A 22,021-nucleotide genomic window follows, 5' to 3' on the forward strand; every position below is an offset into this window, starting at 1 on the left:
TACTGCGCATCCACGACCCCTCTTCGAGGGATTCACACCCAAGACCTATCAGTCTCGCGTGCGAGGGCGAGCCGGCATCCAACTGTGTTAATGTCTAGCTTAGACCAAACCACGAAATTGAGCAACCATTCACCAATGTCTTCAGTGACATGATATCTCGAGAGGCAGGATCGTGGATGCGCACTGCTGAGGAGTCCCACAATAGGACGTGTTGGCCATCCAGTGCTTTCAGGTTTTTCGTGGTGGTCTAGCTTCAACTAACCGGGGATTTCAACCATATAAAAAATTTTAACTAGTCGATGAGCTATTTAAAAACATTTTTATTTATAATCAAATTTTAATCCTAAGCAAAGATGGATGGTTACAAGTAGTGGAATCCAAGAAGCGCGTTTCACTCAATTTAGGACTTATCAGCTGGATATACCTACATCATAGTGTTTATGTTCACTCCAGGTCTTGAACCCAACACCGTTCACTTCAAAAGCCATTGCGTTATCCACTTAGTTATTGAGTTTTGATATCCAATTGCTTGTGAAATGAGGATGAAGTTTAAACTCACTTAGTATTGTTTGCTTGAATCTTCCGATTGATGTGCATATGCCAATAAGATACTGATCAATTACAGTCGTAAATATTAATGAAAAAATTCAAGCAAACAATACGAAGTGAAATTTTAATTCTGTTTAGTTTTGATATTTACTATTAAATGCTTCAAACTAAAACTTAAAGATTCTCTTGGTATTGTTTACTTGAATCTTCCCATTGATGTTTAGGACTACAATTGATCAGTCTCTTATTGGCATATGTGCATACTGTGCGTATTGCCTAGATATAGCCTTAATTCACAAGCATTATAAGCAAAGATGGATAGTGGCTAGCAGTGGAATCCAGTTTGACGCGCGTTTCGTCTTATTTGGGACTGGTCAGCTGGATGTACCTACATCTCAGAGTTAATTTCCACTCTGGGACTCAAACCCAGTACCATTCGCTTCAAATGCCATCGCGTTATCCTCTCAGCTAATGAGTCCTGATAAAACTTAGAGATTGTTTGAATTAACCTAATTGGGAATAATACTTATGGATAGACTGTAACCGAGTATTTATTATGATCGGTTGAGTTTAGAGCAACATACAATCATCACAGACAAATAGATGTATAACTGATCGTTATAACCTGCATTATAATGACAAATAAATGAATCATCAACACAGACACTAATAAAATTATTCATTTTAGACTAGACAAATATTGAAAACATTGAAAACATTTTTTCTGTGTATGATTCATGTAACTCAAAGAAAGGTGAATGATTTTACTTTGGAAATCAATTACATCGTGATGAGACACTTGGAGTAATATTATGGTGTGCTACTGACGTTGATTGATATAAGTAGTATGTATCATCAATCGAAAATAAAATACCTGGAGGAAAAAAGTTAAGATCAAAGAAAAGAGAACAAGAATAGAGAGTGATTGATGTAGAAAGGAAGGAACAGTCAAGTTGAGATAATTGATTGATACTTTGCAAATGAAGTACTTACTGCATATCTCTCCAGCAATATTTACCTTCTCTCCAGATGCACTGAGTGCTAACTGAGTTGTAGGGAGCACCAAGGGTTTGCCAATATGACTCCATGTTTTGCGGCTGATAAGTGAAATATCTTAAGCAGTGTCAAGCTGTAGACGGGCACGGCGTCCATTAATCTCTAAGGTCACATATTTTCTTCGATTATGTTCTGTTCTGGTATGTGCTACCATTATTCTATTGCTTGATGAACAGTTTTTACGTCTTCGGAAATGAACACTTGATGAACGACGGTGCATCTTCTTCTTACAACATGTTTCTTTATGTCCTTTGAGCTGACATCTAGTGCACCGGTAGTTTTTGTATGGGCAGAACCTTTTGTAATGCAGCACTCTGCAAAACCAACATGCGGATGGAGGCTTCTTAATGGTTGTGTTCTGCTTTTGCATATAGGAATCTTTCTTCCCACTTACTGCCTGTACATAAGGTAGTCGACCATTATTTTCTACCATTGAAGTGTCATGCTTCAAGTTCACCAGACGCTGACATTCAGTAGTCACCTCTTGAAGGGTGATATTTGGACACTGTTCAATTTTACTTAGAATTCTGGTTCTGATGTCGGCATCTTCTGAAGACTGTAAGCTGCATACGAAAACAAGACATTTGAATTGGTCTTCTGTCATTGCTGATAGTTTAAAGCGCTCACATTCACGATTTACTATGCTAGCATGTTGCACCCAATCATCGTTGCCAGCTTTTACTATCTTCAGGCACCGATATCGAATATTGAACAAGGAAGACTGTTCACCAAAAATTTGCGACAAAATTTTATTGTTTCTTCGAATGAAATGTCTCTTGGGTTCTTGGGGAGAAGGTAATTAGTGTATCGTTCATGTTCAATGGTCCCCAGCTTTCGTAGTAGCACTCTGACCTTGGCGGCATCATCAAACGTTTCCAGGTCAACATTAAATACATCTTCATATTTCTTGTACCAAGATTCGAATGTTACGCCAGCCAAACCATCAAAATGAAATTCGTGAATGGAATCAATGATACAATCAGCATGCGATTTAGCAGAAACATCTGTAAGTCCATTCTTATTGAGGTTCATTTGCTGGGTTAGTGTTTCAAGTATGCGAATCTGGAACTGCTCAAAGCGTTTTTCATGGCGCTCTAGAAAAGCTTCAAATTGGTCAAAGGTAATAGACATCTTGATAAATTAACCCGTCGCCAGTTGTTATATCTAGAGCCTTGATTCTTAATATGCCGCGAACTACTTGACTAATTGAACGATAAAACCCGCAAAACGTCTCAAAAGAGAGAAGACAAAGACTGGTAAGTAGGAAGTTTATTCCCCAAATCAGTGTCAAAATATAGCACAGAAATCTCGTGTATTTATAGTTTTTTGGCTGAATGTAAATCATCATTTAGGTCAACCAATAGGCATATAGGGGTCATGCTAATCCATCCAATGGGGAAGCTACACGTCGACATTCTAGAACATTCCCCTAGCAGTGATTGGATGGGATGTCTGTGGCTCTTCCTGGGCTTCTTAAGGCTTCCTAGAGTCTACCGACGGGCCGTCCTTACAGTATGGATCTCAGATTTTACCTATTGATTCTGTAATTTTGTGTTCAGATGTGACCCAATAAGAGTAGAGGATAAACATCCATCATCCTCTATTGCCAAACATATAATCAAAACAGGCCATAAGATTGATCTTAACTCGGCTTTTGTGGTGATGTATAAAAGTGTAAAATGGAGTATACCAAGGTTTATTGAAGCCTTAGCCATACCGAAATTCAAACCCCCCTTTGTGTATTCAAAAACAGTTTGTTCTCACCTTAAACCTACCCTGGTAATATTAGCTTATTATCCAGAGTGATTAGGTTTACCATTGTTTTCATATTATGATTATTATTATCCTTGTTTACTTTTACCCCCCATTTCCAGTCTAGTTGACCTTTTTTATATATATAAATGTTCTTAACAAGTATATTATGTGTGATCAGATTGTTCGAAATGTATTGCGTTAATATATCACCACATAGTTTTGATAATCTTCGTCTTCTTATTACAATATCGAAATTTATCAAAGGGATTAATTGCTTTACATTCGATTGTCCTCACTTGTGGTTTTTGTTCACTGGAATATGTTCACTTATAAATACACTGTATAATATAAATACTTCTCTTGAAGATTTATAGAATAAGAACAGTTTAATGAAATTGTAAAATTTATGGTTATATAAAATGTGTTACTTATCAGTGTAATCGTAGAATTTTTATCATTTACTAATTAATGTATAACTTCAATTTAATTAGAAGGGGTTTTGTGGAGATTTCAGTATTTTCACAGTTGAGAGCATGAGTCAATTGAAGCTAGACCAACATGGAAAACCAAGAAGCAAAGGACGGCCAACTCATCCTAGTATGGGACTCCTCAGTAGTGCGCATCCACGACCCCGCTCACGAGATTCTAACCCAGAACCTACCAGTCTTGAGCTCGAGCGCTTAACTTTTAGGCCACTGAGTCGGCATCCAACGGTGTTAATGTCTAACTTCAACCAATCTAAGAAATTCAGTGACACATCCACCACTATCTTCAGTGAGTTACACTCTAATAACAGACACGGTTGAACTCCACTGGTCACTGCTTCTCACTAGAACTCCAGGAAATATCTCTTGAAGTCAGTCACTAGTCAGTTTTAGTGAGAAGCAGTGAGCAGTGGAGTTCAACCATATCTGTTGTGAGGTATCAGTTCACTCAAGACAATTGGTGAACGGTTGCTCAATTTCGTTGATTGGTTAGAGTTAGACATTAAAACCATCGGATGCCGACTCAGTGGTTTAGTGGTTAAGCGCTCGCGCGCAAGACTGATAGGTCCTGGGCTCGAATCTCGTGAGTGCGGGATCGTGGTTGCGCACTACTGAGGAGTCTCACAATAGGACACGTTGGCCGTTCAGTTCTTCTAGGTTTTCCATGTTGATCTAGCTTCAATTTATTCATGATTCCAACTATGAAAACTCAATTTAATTCTGAACAACTGAGCTTCAATGATGTAATGTTTCCTAGGTTTTTATTGTGTAGTTTGTCATGATCATGTATAAATTGAACCCTTTCTCGCGTACAGTGGAATAATTGAATGAGAAATGATGAGATAGCATCAGTTCATATAGTTAGTAACTGTTTAAATGAGCCCTACTAGTGAGCTCAGACAATCATGTTGATATGAATAAGATAATAATCAACTGATGAGGACGAATGAAATGATTAAATATCGATCAATTCGGGTTACATGTAGCCACTTTTTTTCTAAACACAAATTAATCAACAATCCAACTAGATCGATAGTTAAATAAATTTGATAAAAATCCAAATGAGGGATATTATATAAATCTAGAAAATTGAAAGGCATAAGTGCTAGAAAATTTCACATACACTGTACATGCAACTCTGATTTTGTCTCATACATAGTTTAGTCATTTTGATATTATTCTAGATAAAAAATGAGAATTTCTCTAGATAGATCCTGTTTCATCTCAGATACCATAGTGAAGATGATATTTAAACTGAAGTTATACCAGGAATAGAACTATAATCATTGTGTAGTGAACAAGAACACGGGGGGGGGACAAGCTGTCGTACTAAAATCTGATAACCATACAGTAAATAGTCAATTTGCAAATTATCAACCAATGGACTCAATCTTGACCATCCCTTCTGTAACTATCAGTTCATCGTCTCCGATTATTATTGTCCATGCATTTTCACACCAATTGCGTTTCATTCCCGTTGTTTCCTTATTGATCTTCTACTGAAATACATTTAATGCCTGACTATCGTGATATACTACTGATGTGGATATAAGTAACCCACACGACAATTGTAACTCTATGAAGAAATTTATGTCACTCACGAGGATACTAATTTAAATATTTTATAGTTTTCTTCAAAACTGCGGATTTATTTTTTAAACGCACTTTATTGTATGGGTAAACAAATAAGAACTAACGATCGTGGATGCGCACTGCTGAGGAGTCCCATAATAGAATGAAACGGCCGTCCAGTGCTTCCAGGTTTTCCATGTTGGTCTAGCTTCAATTGACTCATGATTTCAACTATGAAAATAAGAATTAATTGTTTATTGAAAAGTTATCAATCAACGTTTACGTTTTATTTACAAACATGTGATACATTCCATTGGCATAACAATTGCCAGACTAGTAAAACAGGTTATAAATTGTTTTATGAAAAGTCTTCTAGTGTCTAAGAAAAGCAAAAAAAGAAGAGACACTTCAAATAGACATCCGATTTGGGAATTTTAACTACAACTGCTGTCATTGGAACACTAGGACTGAGCTTATCACTTATAAACCTAGATTCATTTGTAACCAATCGTTACTCTGACATTTTTACCAAGTGAAACTATTTGTTTTATTGACTGATTTTTTCATAAAAAAAAACACAATATGGTAACTATAGTTTGGTGTTTGAAGGGCTATTTTGTTATGTAAAATGTAAAAATAATGATAAATAATCCTGAGGTTATATTATGTGAATTGATATTAATTTACATCATAACGTGGCCATTAAGAGTAGAAGATACTCGTAAGTTACTAGTATTTGACTACAGATGCCTTAGAAATATTGCTCGCATCTGATGAGATCACCGGGTAAGAAATAGTGAGGTTAGACACAGGGTATTAGGGAATGATAGTAAATCAGCTGATGAGGTTGTAAATCTTCATCGACTGAGATGGTTAGGCCACGTGTTACGTATGTCTGAACACCGATTACCACGACGCGCTATGCTGACTAGTGTAGTGGATAGTTGGAAGAGAGTTAAGGGCGACCAAACCAAAACGTGGCATCAATCCTTAAGGTCACTAACTTCTAATCGGAGCCATGTTGGTAGATGCAGACTACTTGGTCGGGGTCCGCGTGACTATCGTAACCAATGGTTGGAGACTCTGGGTGACATGGTTCAGAATCGAACACAATGGCGCAGGTGTATATACTCTTTATCTTCCCTTAAACGTTGAGAATAAAATTGCTTCATAACGTTCTTCCTTCCTATACTATATCCTAATATACAACCTATCTTTTATATATCACCACCACTAAATTAACTACTATGAATTCGGTGTTCATTTCGTTGTGCTAACGAGATATGGCAACTTGGACCGATGCATAAATGTGTCTGGTCCAACGTTGTAGCTGACTGACTGACTGAATAAAATTTATTAATCCAGCAACTTTCATTTTCTGATATGAGACTTCTCAATAGTTTTTACCAGTGACTCTATACAGACTTAATTGTATGATTCTCCTTCTTATTGAGTACATTGTAGTCATATTGTCATGTCAGAATCCAAACAAAATAATTTTATATAACAAACAAACTGAAGGTAGCTACATGGAAAGATGTATTCTTGATCAATGACTTTGTTATATTATGTTAATTTTAATATCATAATGTATCAGATTAGATGTGCTATGAAAAGTCGTTGGTATGTGCTACTGAAAAATTTAATGCTCAAGTGAAACAACTATGATTTTTTTAGTGATTGTTTAATCGATATTATTATCAGAAGGGGTTTTCATAGTTGAAAGCGTGAGTCAATTGAAGCTAGACCACCAGGGAAAACCTGGAAGCACTGCACGGCCGTTTCGACCTATTGTGGAACTCCTCATCAGTGGGCATCCACTACCTCACCCCGTCCAGTGCTTACAGTTTTTCCCTGGTGGTCTAGCTTCAATTGACTAACGCTTTCAACTGATTGATATTAGTTTCTAATGAAATTCATCTATTAAATATATAAATAATTTTAATGAATAAGTTATTCAAGACTGACACTAATTAATTCTTAAAAATATGCAGTAATCGATTATTTATTAGATCGTCAATTCATAAATTATTACAATAATGACATAAATAAATGACGAAATAGATGCTTCATTAATCATTGATATGTGTGTAAAGTATTAATGTATAATAAATTGCACAAGCAAGTGGCTATCGACACTCAATAACTAAGTCGGTAACGCAATGGCGTTTGAAGCGAAAGGGGCTAGGTTCGAGTCCCAGAGTGAACATCAACTCTGAGATGCAGGTACATCCAGCTGACGAATCTCAAATTGAGCGGAACGCGCTTCCTGGATTCAACTGTTAGCCACTATCCATCTTTGCTTATAATAAATTATTTCGACTATTATTTGTTTGCTATCAAAATTAAAATCTTTTTAGAATTACCAAAAACAATTGTCTCTATTATATTTTTGTGTAGGGAACATGGTGAAGCCTAGTAGACCCTTCTGGAGAAGAGTACTACATCGAAGCACGGTACAACTACCGGGGCTCAATAGCTGTTTTCGGATTGCATTCTTTCTTTTCCGTTTTTTTGAACAGACTCTTTTTTTCTTTCTTTTTGAACCAATAATAATTATGCAATGATTTTTTTGTAGCAATCGTAATCATTAGTGGATATAGGTAGAGCAATTGAATAGGCCCATCTCCACCACCCGTATTACCACTCATGCTAGTACATGGGGCATGACGAGGACGTGTGAGTCGGGTTTTGCCAAAACTAATTTTTTTGGTTATTGGTGCTTCTACACTGTTCATCAAATGGAAGAAAACAATCAGAGAAGGGTCTTGTTGTACATATATATATATATATATATATATATATATATATATATATATATATATATATATATAATTTAAAGTAAAAGGTGTTTAGTAATCATCAGTAGGAAGCCCAGGTTTAAGTGAATTTACGAGATTCAGCTACATATTGTTTGTTTTAATAAGTCTTGGCCATATAGATTTAGAATTTATAGGCCACCTAGATGTGTTTCATTTAGCTAATTGTCTATATTAACAAGAATAAATGAATGTCTAGCGTATTCAGTTACAATATTCTGCTAACAATAAGTCTATTGTTCTATAGAATAAATAAATTCTATAGGGGGTTAGTGAAGAGTATTGATATTTTATAGCAAACATCCAGTATAGATCTTTGTAAAATAACCTTTGAAAAACAATAAGTACTGAAGAAGTATGTCTCCGTAATATGGTATTTCTCAGTATTGCTGAACCAGTGGTGAGGTTGTGAAGTCTTAAATTAAGATGAAACAACTGTATATTGATTCTTGGTTTTCAACGATTGTTTAACAAATATCGGTCCAAGATGTTAATCTTAAAGTATATGATCTATCAATCTCTTTTAACTTGTTCATCACTTGTCATTTTATTTCTTTTCTATTACGATGCCGAATCCAGGTAGTAGTGACAGACAGCTAGAATGTCTGTATTACTTTTCAGTAGTTAAGGCCCCACACAAGATCTAACCTTCTATTGAACTTAAGTAAGTTCAAATGAAGGAGAAGACGACCAGTGTAGCAGTAACCTCAACAGCAGCATGTCTCAATATAAACAAAGGGAAAAGCAAGACTCTCCGATACAGTACAGCATGCACTAATCGAATTATGCTTGACGGAAAAGCTTTGGAGGATGTGAAAACCTTAACATATCTGGACAGCGTCATTGATGAACACGGTGGATCTGATGCAGATGTGAGAGCGAGGATCGGCAAAGAAAGAGCAGCATATTTACAACTGAAGAACATCTGGAACTCAAAACAATTGTCAACTAATACCAAGATCTGAATTTTCAATACAAACGTGAAGACAGTTCTACCGTATGGGGCGGAAACGTGGAGAAGAACGAAGGCGATCATCCAGAAGATACAGGTGTTGATTAACAGTTGTCTACGCAAAATACTTCGGATCCGTTGGCCAGATACTATCAACAACATTCTACTGTGGGAGATAACAAACCAGATTTCAGTGGAGGAAGAAGCGCTGGAAGTGAACATGACACACATTGAGGAAACCACCCAACTGCTTCACAAGACAAGACCTCACATGGAATCCTGAAGGTCAAAGGAGAAGAGGGATACCAAAAACACATTACTTCGAGAAATGGAGACAGACATGAGGAGAATGAACAACAATTGTATAGAACTAGAAAGGAAGGTCCATGACAGAGTGTGTTGGAGAATGTTGGTCGGCGGCCTATGCTTCATTGGGGGTAACAGGCATAAGTAAGTAAGTAAATATTAAATAAGTTTTTGGCTAGTGACTAGAAGATAACTCCTGTCGTTTACAACTCAATACAAAGGATCATATATAGCTTCCAAGTAGATGGTTCTGAACTTCAGTAAATGTTTTGCTTATCCATGTACGTTAACTTTTCCAAAAGGTAAGATAGTTGAAAATGTTTCAGATAAAAAGTTTACCATTTGATAATTCTAATCAAGATACAATAACAATTTTTTTTATGGAATTAAGAGTACTGATTTAATTAAATTAAACTAACGATATACGAGAATTTAGATGTTCCAAGGATCATCTTTTTTATGCAATAAGTTATATAATATACCCTTAAGGGCCAGGGTAATCTTACACTGGTTTTCAAGAGAACCAAACACCATCCAGACTTTCACGCGGCAACCCAAAACAGTACAGCTCAATCCCGTTTAACAGGAGTGCCAGACACTGCCCAGGCTTAGCCCAAGTAGTACAGCGCTCAATCCCGCCCCACAAAAGAACCAGACAATATATAGGCTTCTTACGCTACAATCCGAACAGTACAGGCCAATTCTGTGACGCAACCACTCAGGTACCAAACACCCTGGTGGACCATCTTGTTTATTGTTTTCCAAAACTTTTCTTACGGTCAAATCTTAATCGTTCAGGTACATTCTACACAATTCTATAAGTTTAATTGCTACAAACAGTGTATTAAATGTTTTCACTTATTGATTATGGAGCACATTGAGCTTAATGAATAGATATTTTTTTATAGTTATTGAATTCATTAACTGAATTTTAAAATTTCACTATAAGTTTACCCCTTTGGTAATCGATTATCTAATTTTAAATGATCATTTATTAGTTGCTAACTGAAATAGATTTATGTGAATTCATAGCAGAAGATTAGAATTTCTAAATTATATAGATTAATAGCGATATTGTAAACTGATCGATATAATTCGGTCATTATTAAAAACTAGACAATATGAAACTCATTACTTCATACTGATTGTTTGAAATTTACTGGCAAGATAGTTAACTGAGATACTGGATACTTAGATCTCTCAAGAAGCATCAAAATATTAAAAATTGCAGATATACCATTTTGATGAATGTCAGTTTGTTATATCTTAGCGATGGCATAAGTACAGGTAACTCCCAGGACCTATTAATGGACGATTATTCTATATATATTCTTATGGTTTAGCTATTGAGTGATTAGATTATGTAAGTCTATATTAATCTTATTATAAGCTTCATTTTGACCTATGAATAATTACTGTACGAATTACGGTTCCCAAAGTATGTTCAGCTTATTGATTACTGTATCCCACGTTCACAGACACATTTGGCTGTGGTGTGCTGCGGTCTGTCTGTCTGGTATATAAACCGAGTATGCTTCGCATAGCAGAAGCTGCAATTGGTGTTTTTAGACTCAATTGGAAGGGCTAGGTAGACAAGGGACCAATAAGAACTCTAGACTACTCATACTGGTCGAACGTCATTGATTTGATACAGTGTCAAGTTCAGACAAGTCGTATTCCGATTGGTGGATAATTTACGCGAGAAAAAGCCGAACATAAGATCAATAACGAAATAACATACGTCCTGTTATTTTTTATAAAGTCACAACACAGTTAGTCTGAGTATTATCAATAATTAACTGAATTCACCTAATACTATTAATAATTCAACGGAAATTTACGGATAATCGTATGACAAGTGTAATATATACCTGTTTCACGCGTAGTAATTACGAGTTGAAGTATGGATATAGGATGTTCAGTACAAAAAATGAAAAATGCTATTCCCTCTTATTAAATTATCAATGTACTATTCGGTATAGTATGAGACATTTTATGAAGTGTCATATTAAGTCATCGAAATGTTTATTAAATTTCTGTTTTTTTCGTATGTAAGTTTGTGTTTTTTTCGTCACAGATATTCACCACAATTTTAAAAACAATCGGACATATGAGTAGGCCTTGTAATTTAATTGGTTAATTATCTAGTTGAAATCATGAGTCAATTGAAGCTAGACCACCATGGAAAACCTGGAAGCACTGGACGGTCAACTCGTCCTATTGTGGGACTCCTCATCAGTACGCATCCACGATCCCGCCTAGAGAGATTCGAACCTACTGCTGAGGAGTCCCACAATAGGACTAAACGGCCGTCCAGTGTTTCCAGGTTTTCCATAGTCGTATGGCATCAACTGACTCATGATTTCAACCATATAAAATTAGTAAAATCTCCACAAAACCCCCTACTGGTTAATTATCTTTTATATACTGAGGTTTTTGTGATGTCGGATGTAGAACTATTGAAAATTGTTGTTATCTAGTAACCTGATCCTTCTTGGTATGGAATTCATCATAAACAGAGATAGTAACAACCTTACAAGGAATTGGCTTTTGGTTTACAGGCATCATTAGTGATCTTAATACAATAGAGATGAAATTAAATCATACATAATTTGTAATTTTAATCAATATGAGACGTAGAGTAGCCTTCATTCAGTATTATTATTGTACTTTGAAGTTATTGTCTATATACTCACTAGAATATTTGTGTTCTCTATAAACGGTGATAAAACCAGAATTCAATTTTTATTTTCATAGTTGAAATCATGGAATAATTAAAGTTAGACCACCATGAAAAACCGGGAAGCACTGGACATGCGTTTCGTCCTATTATGGGACTCCTCAGTAGTGCGCATCCACGATCCCGCCTCACGAGATTCGAGGTTTCGAGATTCCAGGTTTTCCATGGTGGTCTAGCTTCAATTGACTCATGATTTCAACTATGAAAATGCTAAAATCTCCACAAAACCCCTTCTAATCAATTTTTATATTTGATATTATGTAAGAGACATGATTTAAGAAACATAATTGATATTACCATTTGAATAACTAATTCATACAATTTGTGTTTCTTTTCTTTTTTGAGCTTTATAAAGATTCAATTTTGATAAGTTTAAAGAATAAGAATAATTACCTCTAACTAATCTTCTTTTCATGGGCACCTTTGTTATAAAAAAACTTGATTTAATCAGCAGTTACTGTGTCGTAAAGAAATGACATTATCCGGAAAACTGCGTCAACTTTTGGATGTAGTAATCTACAATTAAGTTTATAATTTATTTATAAATACTATGATTGAGTTTAACGATTGTCAACCAACACCAAGATCAGAATTTTCAATAAAAATGTCATGATAGTTCTACTGTATGGGGCGGAAACCTGGAGAACTACAAAAGCCATCATCCAGAAGATACAGGGGTTGATTAACAGTTGTCTACGCAAAATACTTCGGATCCGTTGGCCAGATACTATCAACAACATTCTACTGTGGGAGATAACAAACCAGATTTCAGTGGAGGAAGAAGCGCTGGAAGTGGACATGACACACATTGAGGAAACCACCCAACTGCTTCACAAGACAAGCCCTCACATGGAATCCTGGAGACCAAAGAAAAAGAGGAAGATCAAAGAACACATTACTTCGAGAAATGGAGACAGATATGAGAAGAATGAACAATAATTGGATAGAACTAGAAAGGAATGCTCAGGACAGAGTGTGTTGGAGAATGCTGGTCGGCGGCCTATGCTCCATTGGGAGTAACCGGCGTAAGTAAGTAAGCATGATTTAGTTCACGGAAACATTTATGTGGAATATAATTTTTTTAATCAGAAATCCATGCAGCAATTAAATGTTACTTGATGAATCCCTAAGTATATTTTATTTGGACTTAAAAAGTATTAAATAAGTGCAACAGAGCGTTATTTGAACATACTTGGCCATCACGTTGAACTTTCATGTTATAATCATTATGAAGGTAAACACAAGTTTAGTTACAGACTGCATTATTTAAATTTCTGACTGTGACCTAACATTTAAGAGATTTACCAGGGAATGCATTTGTCATAAATATTGTGAAAAACTTTGTTTTTTAACCAAAGTGGTAGTAGTCAAAACATTTCACATCTCACATTACATAATCTTGAAATTCATTTTGTTTGTTTACTTGAATCTTCCCACTGATATTTAGGACTGAGATTGATCATTCTTTTATTGACATATGTACATCCTATGAAGATTACCTTGAAATTGCCTTAAATCACAAACACTATAAGCAAAGATGGATGGTAACTAGCAGTAGAATTCAGGACTCAATAGCTGAGTCAGTATGATGTATCTACATTTGAGAGTTGATATTCACTCTGGGACTCGAACCCAGTACCGTTCGCTTCAAATAACATCGTGTCATCCACTGAACAGGTGGCTATCAGGACTCACTAGCTAAGTGGATAACACGATAGCATTTAAATCGAATAGTACTAGGTTCGAGTCCCAAAGTGAATATAAACTCTAGGATACAGCTACATGAAGCTGACGAATTCCAAATTAAGTGTAACATACTTTTATGGATTCCATTACTAGCCATCAACCATCTATACTTCTAATCTTTAAAACTCAAAATATCTCACTCATTATTATAAAAGTACAAAAATTTGATTTTCATTTTTATAGAAAAAAAAACAATGAAAAAATTGAATAATTGAACATGTACTATATCAAATGATTTTAATCACACTTACTTATTGATTATTGATTAGTATTATTATAAATAAGAATTAATTAGACAAAAATTTAATTCTTTTCTTTTTTTTCTTCTTTCAATGTAGACATCAATAACCATTTTTGTACAAATGACATTGAATTATGAATATAGAAAGTACATAAGAGTAAAAATTAGTATAAAGAAAACCTTGTGACTAATGGATCACTCTATTGAAATGATTGATTGATCATGAATAATAATTAAGATTAAACTTTTCAGATTTCTTTTTCTTCTTTTCTTTGTTTCTTTGAATACAGTGCTAAATGATGATGGTTTAAATGAATAGGTGTGTTAAAAGTATATTCGCAATCAGAAGGGGTTTTTGTGGAGATTTCAGTATTTTTCATAGTTGAAATCATGAGTCAATTGAAACTAGACCAACATGGAAAACCTGAAAGCACTGGACGGCCGTTCCGTCCTACTATGGGACTCCTCAGTGGCAGTGCGTATCCATGATTCCGCACTCGCGAGATTCGAACCCACTACCTAACAGTCTCGCACCAGAGCACTTAATCAACAGACCACTTAGCTGGCCGACATCCAACGGTGTTAATGACTAACTTCAACCAATCCACGAAATTGAGCGACACATCCAGCATTGTCTTCAGTGAGTTAATATCTCACAACAGACCCGCTAGAAATCCACTGGTCACTGCTTCCCACTAAAACTCCAGGACATGTACCTTGAAGTCAATCAGTCGTCCAGTGCTTCCAAGTTCTCCATGTTGGTCTAGCTTCAATTGACTCATGATTTCAACTATGAAAAATACTGAAATCTCCACAAAACCCCTTCTGATTATAATCATATGCTCACTAGTGAATGACTTCAAGATACATGTTCTGGAGTTCTAATGGGAAGCAGTGACCAGTGAAGTTCAACCACGTCTGTTGTGTGATAACAACTCACTGAAGACAATTGGTGAACGGTATATTTGCAAGTTAAACTATGTCTTGAAAATATTCTTATGGTTTAACTTCAAATAATATTTATTGAGAACAGGTTCTTGTATAGAAAGAATCTCATATGTAAACATGACTGAATCAAGATGTTTTTGAGTAACTCTTCGGACTGCATAGCCTAGTGATGTTGTTGGTTTTGGGTATTTGTGTACTTCATAAGCATGATATATTTGATTCAAACCGTATTCGATACAGACATTCTAAATTTTCACTGGAAGCTCCACAAAATCGTCTCCGTGTGGTGAGTTTGACTACGGGGTTGGTCATGAGCGCTACAGTGGCTGTTCCAATGAAGAACCCCAGGTCGTCGATACCTAAGACGCCGATCAGTCACCCGCCAGTAATCAACATGATTACAGCGGCAATTTTGGCGGTTAAGAATCATAAGGGCAGCTCACTCGCCACTATCAAGAAATACATAGCCGCGAATTACAAGTTTGATGTCGAAAAGCAGGCAGCACATATTCACCGTGGCATCGTGGATGGTGTTGAGAAAGGTGCTTTTATACGAGTTAGGAATAAGGGAAAGGGTGCATCTGGTAGCTTCAAAGTTGCCGAAAAAAAGTTGTTGACGCCAAACCCAAGGTTGCTAAATCGAAAACCAAAGTGTCTTCTGCTGTTAAACCCAAATTGTTCCGTTGTACTATTTAAACTTGGATTAATGTTAGTTTGGCTATTTATTCTCTGACGAAGTGGCCTACACTGAGTCACGAAACGTCAAAAAATCTTATTTTTCCACTTATTGGGATATTACAAATATATGTGACGTAAATAAAAAATGAAATAGCACTCTACAATTTTGAATAAAATCGCTCAAATGAAGTGAGATTCAGAGTTATGTGAATATCAAGGATTTCAATATGTAATTCCTTTTAGTCAATGTATTTATTTAATGATTTATGTTAGATTTTCAGCACAAACCTCAATTATAAGCAAAGATGGATAGTGGCTAGCAGTGGAATCCAGGATGCACGTTTCGTCCTATGTGGGACTCGTCAGATGGATGCACCTGCATCTCAGAGTTGATGTTCACTTTGAGACTCGAACCCGGTACCTTTTGCTTCAAACGCCATCGCGTTATGGCCAATAAGAGACTGACCAGTTGCAGTCCTAAACATCAATGGGAAGATACAAACAAACAATACTGAGTGAATACAATCCCGATTTGCTTAAATTGTCATTACCAATTATATTCTGCATATTTTCACCTCAGTGTCTTTTTAAGTGCTATATGGGTGGTTTAATTTCATACTTTCATTCACAAAACTTGACATCTTTGCACTCAGGTTTTGTTACTTAATGATATTTGGTAGAGTATAATAAAAACTAAGAAGGGTTTAGACAGCTGGATGCATATTAATATGTTCCAGTGGCATAGAAGTATGCCGTCATCATATTAAACGGAAAAAATTCAAAGTCTGTGGTTACCTTAATGAGGATAATGTCAGTAAGCCAAGGAGTTAGGATCTAATGGTCCATATTTTTGTAAGTTTCATTCTATTCACAATACATCTCATTAGAGGGTAACTGTTTCAATCCTGAAGTGATTTAGCTTTACACGTCACCCTTTAATAATAATTCAAGTTAAAATATTTTTAATAGACTAGTTTATATCCGTGATATTTATAAATACAATTGTACAAATCAATTCAGTCGTAATGAAACTTTAGTTATAACGTCGATCCAAATTAAATCAGCTTTTTCGGCGAGACTATAATTTATGGACGAGCCAATCAGAAGCGTTTGAAGGATTTCAAGTTCACGGCACCAATTTCAGTACCTGGTGCTCATGGACGATCGGTTCACAGAGAATTATAGAGAAGACTTGACAATTAAGCGGCTACAATAAATGAAACTACTAAGAAGCTCCTGTATTTGGAATTGCAGGTATTAAATAACTTATAGTACTTGTGCAGACTACCGTGATGTTGTCCTTCGATGTAATATATGTTGAAGGAAGACGTTTGCTAGAATAGGAACCTCTATCGCTTGATCCAGATTGAGACTAGGGCAAATTATAATAATTGCTGCGAACTGTATAATACAAGCACCAGTAACATTGGCTGCAATAATCGCAGATGTTACTGAAGCTTCGGCTGTTCATGGTATGAGTATTGTAGGGACATATCCATGATAAAAATGATAAACCTACACAACCGGAGTACACACAAACAATATTGGAGCTATGTGGTAGAGGCTGCGAGGGTTTTTGTGACCTTATCATGGTTCCAGAGACCAACTATTATGGAGCCATATGGATGAGTTCCTCTACCTTATGGATTACGATTTTGGAACCTTTGAATCTTTTTCTAACATTGACAAGTTTTTGGACCATATAAAAGAAGTGTATCCACTTTAATTATTTGGTTTTGTATAATATATTTTTACTCTATGCTAACTGTTTACTGATTGGCTAACATTTCTCAAGGTCACTTCAGATCCGTCGTCCATAAATTATAGTCTCTCCGCTTTTTCTAGTGTCTACTGACGCTGTGAAAACGATAAACCTATTCATCCAGATTTAACTTTAGTATTCAGACAACGATTTTAAAATTGAGTATTATTGTATTTTAACTAAACAGTATAGTTTCTGCAAAGATTTCCAGTTATTCAGCATTTGTTTTCTTGAAAAATGACTGGTTACTTAGTATGAGCTTGTAATTTACAGTTGTTGATAATTAGGATTGCAAGTAATCCGTCTTTGTTGTCACATGGATATCTTAAGCTGACTGAATCGATAGAGCATTATATCACGTATTTTCATAGACACATGGCAATGGGATTCAGAATATGCATGTTGTTCTATTTGGGACTCGTCAAATGAATGTGATACCGTCTAAATTCCGATGTTTACACTAAAAATGAAAAGAACTACTGAGATACCTACCTAATATACTTAGACCTGATAACTCATGTATTCTGATAAATTGTAAACTAAATATTTAAGGTGAAGAATGTATGCATATTAATTCACATTTGACAGAAATCGAGGATGTCATTATACTATCTTCAACATTAACAGTTAATTATGTATTTCATACAACTACTGTACTAATTGATTAAGTGTATCATATATTTAACTGAATAGTAAATTAACGATGGACAACTGTATTTTTCCTGAACAACTTCAATCATCATAATTTCTCTCCAAATTTTTCTTGTATCGAATTAATTAAGAGCCTATAGCATATTGTGATAAGTTTCGGTTTGATATCATTTTGTTGATTCTTGGCTTATTACAACACAGATCACATCATCTGTTTCGATAAATTCTTCCAGATATCTTATGTTAACAGCGTATAAAACTAATTAGTTAGCTTATCGTTTTATCTTTTTTCTTCAAATACTTCTACGAAGACTTTTTTTTTTTACAAATATTTGACATTTTGACATGATTTGAATGGTACATGTGGTGAGATGATAATGATTGGCTAATTAAATTAGCCAATCAAAAACAAGTCAACAAGCTAACCAATGAAAATAGAGATATAACTTGAAAACAAATGAACACGTGGCCATTGTGTTCAGCTGATGTTGATTAAATTAATTATTTCTGTGTTATAACACTTAAATAAATTTAGATGATTAAATTATTTGGAATTATCTTTTTCTAGAAGAATATTCTCACATTGGAATATTACGAAAGATTGGAATAAACATGCTTACAAATAATGTGACTACCCTTGATTGAAATGCATACTAATAGATGTTTAGTCAATGTAATTCTTATAACGCTGGTCAGTGTAAATGCTCAAAATGAATTTAATCAAATCGATTCACCTACTATTATTGATAGCTTAACATTTCCTTTGATAATAGATGATTTAAATGTAGAAAATGAACAATTGAAGTTTCCTATCAAAGAACAGATAACACCAAAAAATGTATATCATACAGAACCGATTTCTGTAAGAAGAAGAAATTCCAATCAGTCAGCTTACAAATCTAAATACTTTGACAAACCAACTATTGGAAATGAATTTAATCATTCAGTTTTCGATGTTGGTGAATCTCTATGTCCAGATGTTTATTGTTTTGCAAAGCGTTTATCTTCTTCAGATGAATTAACATTTGATTGTAAAAGTCAATCGTTTGAAGTTACCAGTGAAGACACAATGATCGACTGCCACTATTGGCATGTGCCATCACCAGGTGCAGATTCTAATCAACAGCGTCAATCTAAACAGCATGGTAAAGGGTATGATTTACGTATTGTCTTAAAACCATCTACAATAAGCGCTGATGATTTATCTCCAAAGTCAAATAGCGCTTCAAGATTACGAATTAGTCATTTAAAACCAGGAGTATTAAATTGGATTATTGAAACAGTTCGACTAAGTCTGAAAATGCCTTTGAGTCCTGTTCATTTGACAATTTCATTTATTTATTTCAAACGTCTTGGACGAGATGATTTAGGCAATCTAGCAACAAAGTCACGTGTAACACACTTAAGTTTATGGAACCCTTTCTATTGGGATGAGGATAGTTTTATACCTATTACAAATAAAACATCGAATTCATCAAATAATGCAGGTAATTTGGCCGAAGGTCCGCCTTATTTTCGTCTTTCTTTGTTTTGCGATTATGAAAATCAAAACCCTTCGTTTAGACGTTTATGGTTCCCATGGAAAAGTTGGCAACTACGTCTTACACACTGTCCCGATCTCTATATTTGTTGGCAGTGGTACAGTAAATATCCTATTTGTGATGTAAAACAATCAACTGATAACCCTGAGAGACTGTTAAAGTCCTTTATACCATCTTATTTGATCTCACCCAAGTCATTAATGAATTCACCCCAGTCACTAAAACAGGAGACTGGTATGCAAATATTATATGATAACCAATGTTTGCCGAACCCCAATCAAACAAATCTTGTTAGCGACTTAAAAATGAACTATCGAGACCAATGTCTGCAATCAGATAATGACAAACCAGTAAGGGATATTCAAACAAGTAAGACTACATTACAACAAACAACAGAAATGCGGACTACGACTGCTTCAGTTACTATAATGCCTACAACTATAAACACAGCGCCGTAAAATCTATTGGTTGTTGTCGAAGCCTGATGAATACGTCCACTAAGTTACCGACTAAATTATGTCCAGACATTCCTCTATTGCTCCATTATCTACTACTTCTACATTTACTACTACTACCACTACTGAAAATAAAACAGATCTCATCATAAAAGTAAACACAAGTACGAACAGCTTAAACTCAACCAAAAAAGAGAAATCTCAAACCGAATCATTACTAAACATTAATACTTCAAAAATTTATCCAACTGATTTGTCATTTAATCAATCAAACATTTGGTCGCCTAATCATAAAGAAACAACCTTTTTAGATCAGAAATCAAACTTTAACAAAACCATTCCCATTATATTAAATCAAGATAATCTTATCAAAGATGGTATATCCACTGAATATTTAACAAGTGGATTAATCCTACTAGCTATTTTGAATATCATATTAATCATTTGTTTTATCATTTTGGTACTATGGATTCGACGAAGAATAAAAACTAATTCAAAGAATAAATTGACAAACTTTCATGATCTTTATCAAGATTATTCAGGGATTGATATTGTTGGTAATAATAGTCTTTATGCAACTAATCATTGTCCATTATTAATATCAACTATATCAGGTTCATATTTATCTGGATCTCATCCAAAATTAAATCAACGTCATCATTCATTTCCTAATAGTTCATTATCATATTCACAAAATTTTAATACATTTCTACCAATGTCTACTTATAAAACTACTGATAATAATAAATATAATAGTAATCAAAGTCAACAATTTTTATTAGGTCGATCAACATCATATTCAAGTAGTATGTGGAATGGATCGTTAAGAAATGGTCTAAACAATAATAGTAGTAGTAATGGCCATCATAATGAAAGAGTATTATTAACTAACCGACTGAATAGTAAACGTCATTTAAATTATTCATCAAATGGTCTTTCAATTGAATCTAGTCAACAAATTACATCAACTCCATATATAAATCGAAAAGATCATCAACTCATCAATCTCCCATTACCTTATCATCCTAAAGAAATAAACTACAAATATTCTTCACAAACTTTGAATCCATCATTAATCTCATCATCTTCGCTAACTACTGTGAATGTAACAGAAATAAATGGACAAAAAGAAAGAGGACATAAAAGTATTTATAGTTCAAGAAATCGTCTTTCCAATGGACAACCATCACCAACTCCACCACTACGTGAAATAAAAAAATCACCAGTTGTTAATTATCGTAAAAGTAAAAGAAAAATAGGTAGTGGTCGGCCACCATTAGCCGCTTCCATTAAGAAACCGCATACATTAGTTTTTGAAGATGATAATCAAAATAAATGGTCAGAAGATTTTAAAACATCTTTACATAAATTATAATGAATATTGTCTGTAGATAATATATATACAGGCATATTTCTGAATATAGAAGGTAAGATCAGTGTCTTTTTTATATGTATTTAGTACTTATAATTAATTTATAACTTGAATTCACTTGATACTGTTTGTTTGAATCTTCCCATTGATGTGTTTAGGACTGCAATTGATCAGTCTCTTATTGGCATATGTGCATGCTGTGCATTCTACCTCAATATCACCTTAATCGGTAAGGATAATAAGCAAGAATGGATAATGGCTAGCAGTGGAATCCAGGAAGTGCGTCTCATCCTTCTTGGGACTCGTCAGCTGAAAATACCTGAATCCTAGGGTTAATGTTTACTCAGGGACATCAACTCTGAGATGCAAGTACAGATAGCTGATGAGTCCAAA

General features: G+C 34.9%; 1 protein-coding gene and 1 non-coding gene across 2 annotated transcripts; one reads left to right on the plus strand and one right to left on the minus strand.

The window, feature by feature from the left end:
- Positions 1-955: 955 nt before the first annotated feature.
- On the minus strand, positions 956-1,027 carry Smp_tRNA_02299_Pseudo_TTG.1.1. Its single transcript has one exon. It is a non-coding gene (tRNA).
- A 17,879-nt stretch (positions 1,028-18,906) lies between these two features.
- Positions 18,907-21,631, plus strand: Smp_055440 (hypothetical protein; the record flags this gene model as incomplete). Its single annotated transcript, XM_018792994.1, has 2 exons — positions 18,907-20,170; positions 20,568-21,631. 2 exons carry the CDS (start codon positions 18,907-18,909, stop codon positions 21,629-21,631), a joined length of 2,328 nt encoding a protein of 775 aa, XP_018647551.1.
- Positions 21,632-22,021: the final 390 nt, after the last annotated feature.

This window comes from Schistosoma mansoni, chromosome 1 (assembly GCF_000237925.1).
Source record: "Schistosoma mansoni strain Puerto Rico chromosome 1, complete genome".
NCBI lineage: Eukaryota > Metazoa > Platyhelminthes > Trematoda > Strigeidida > Schistosomatidae > Schistosoma > Schistosoma mansoni.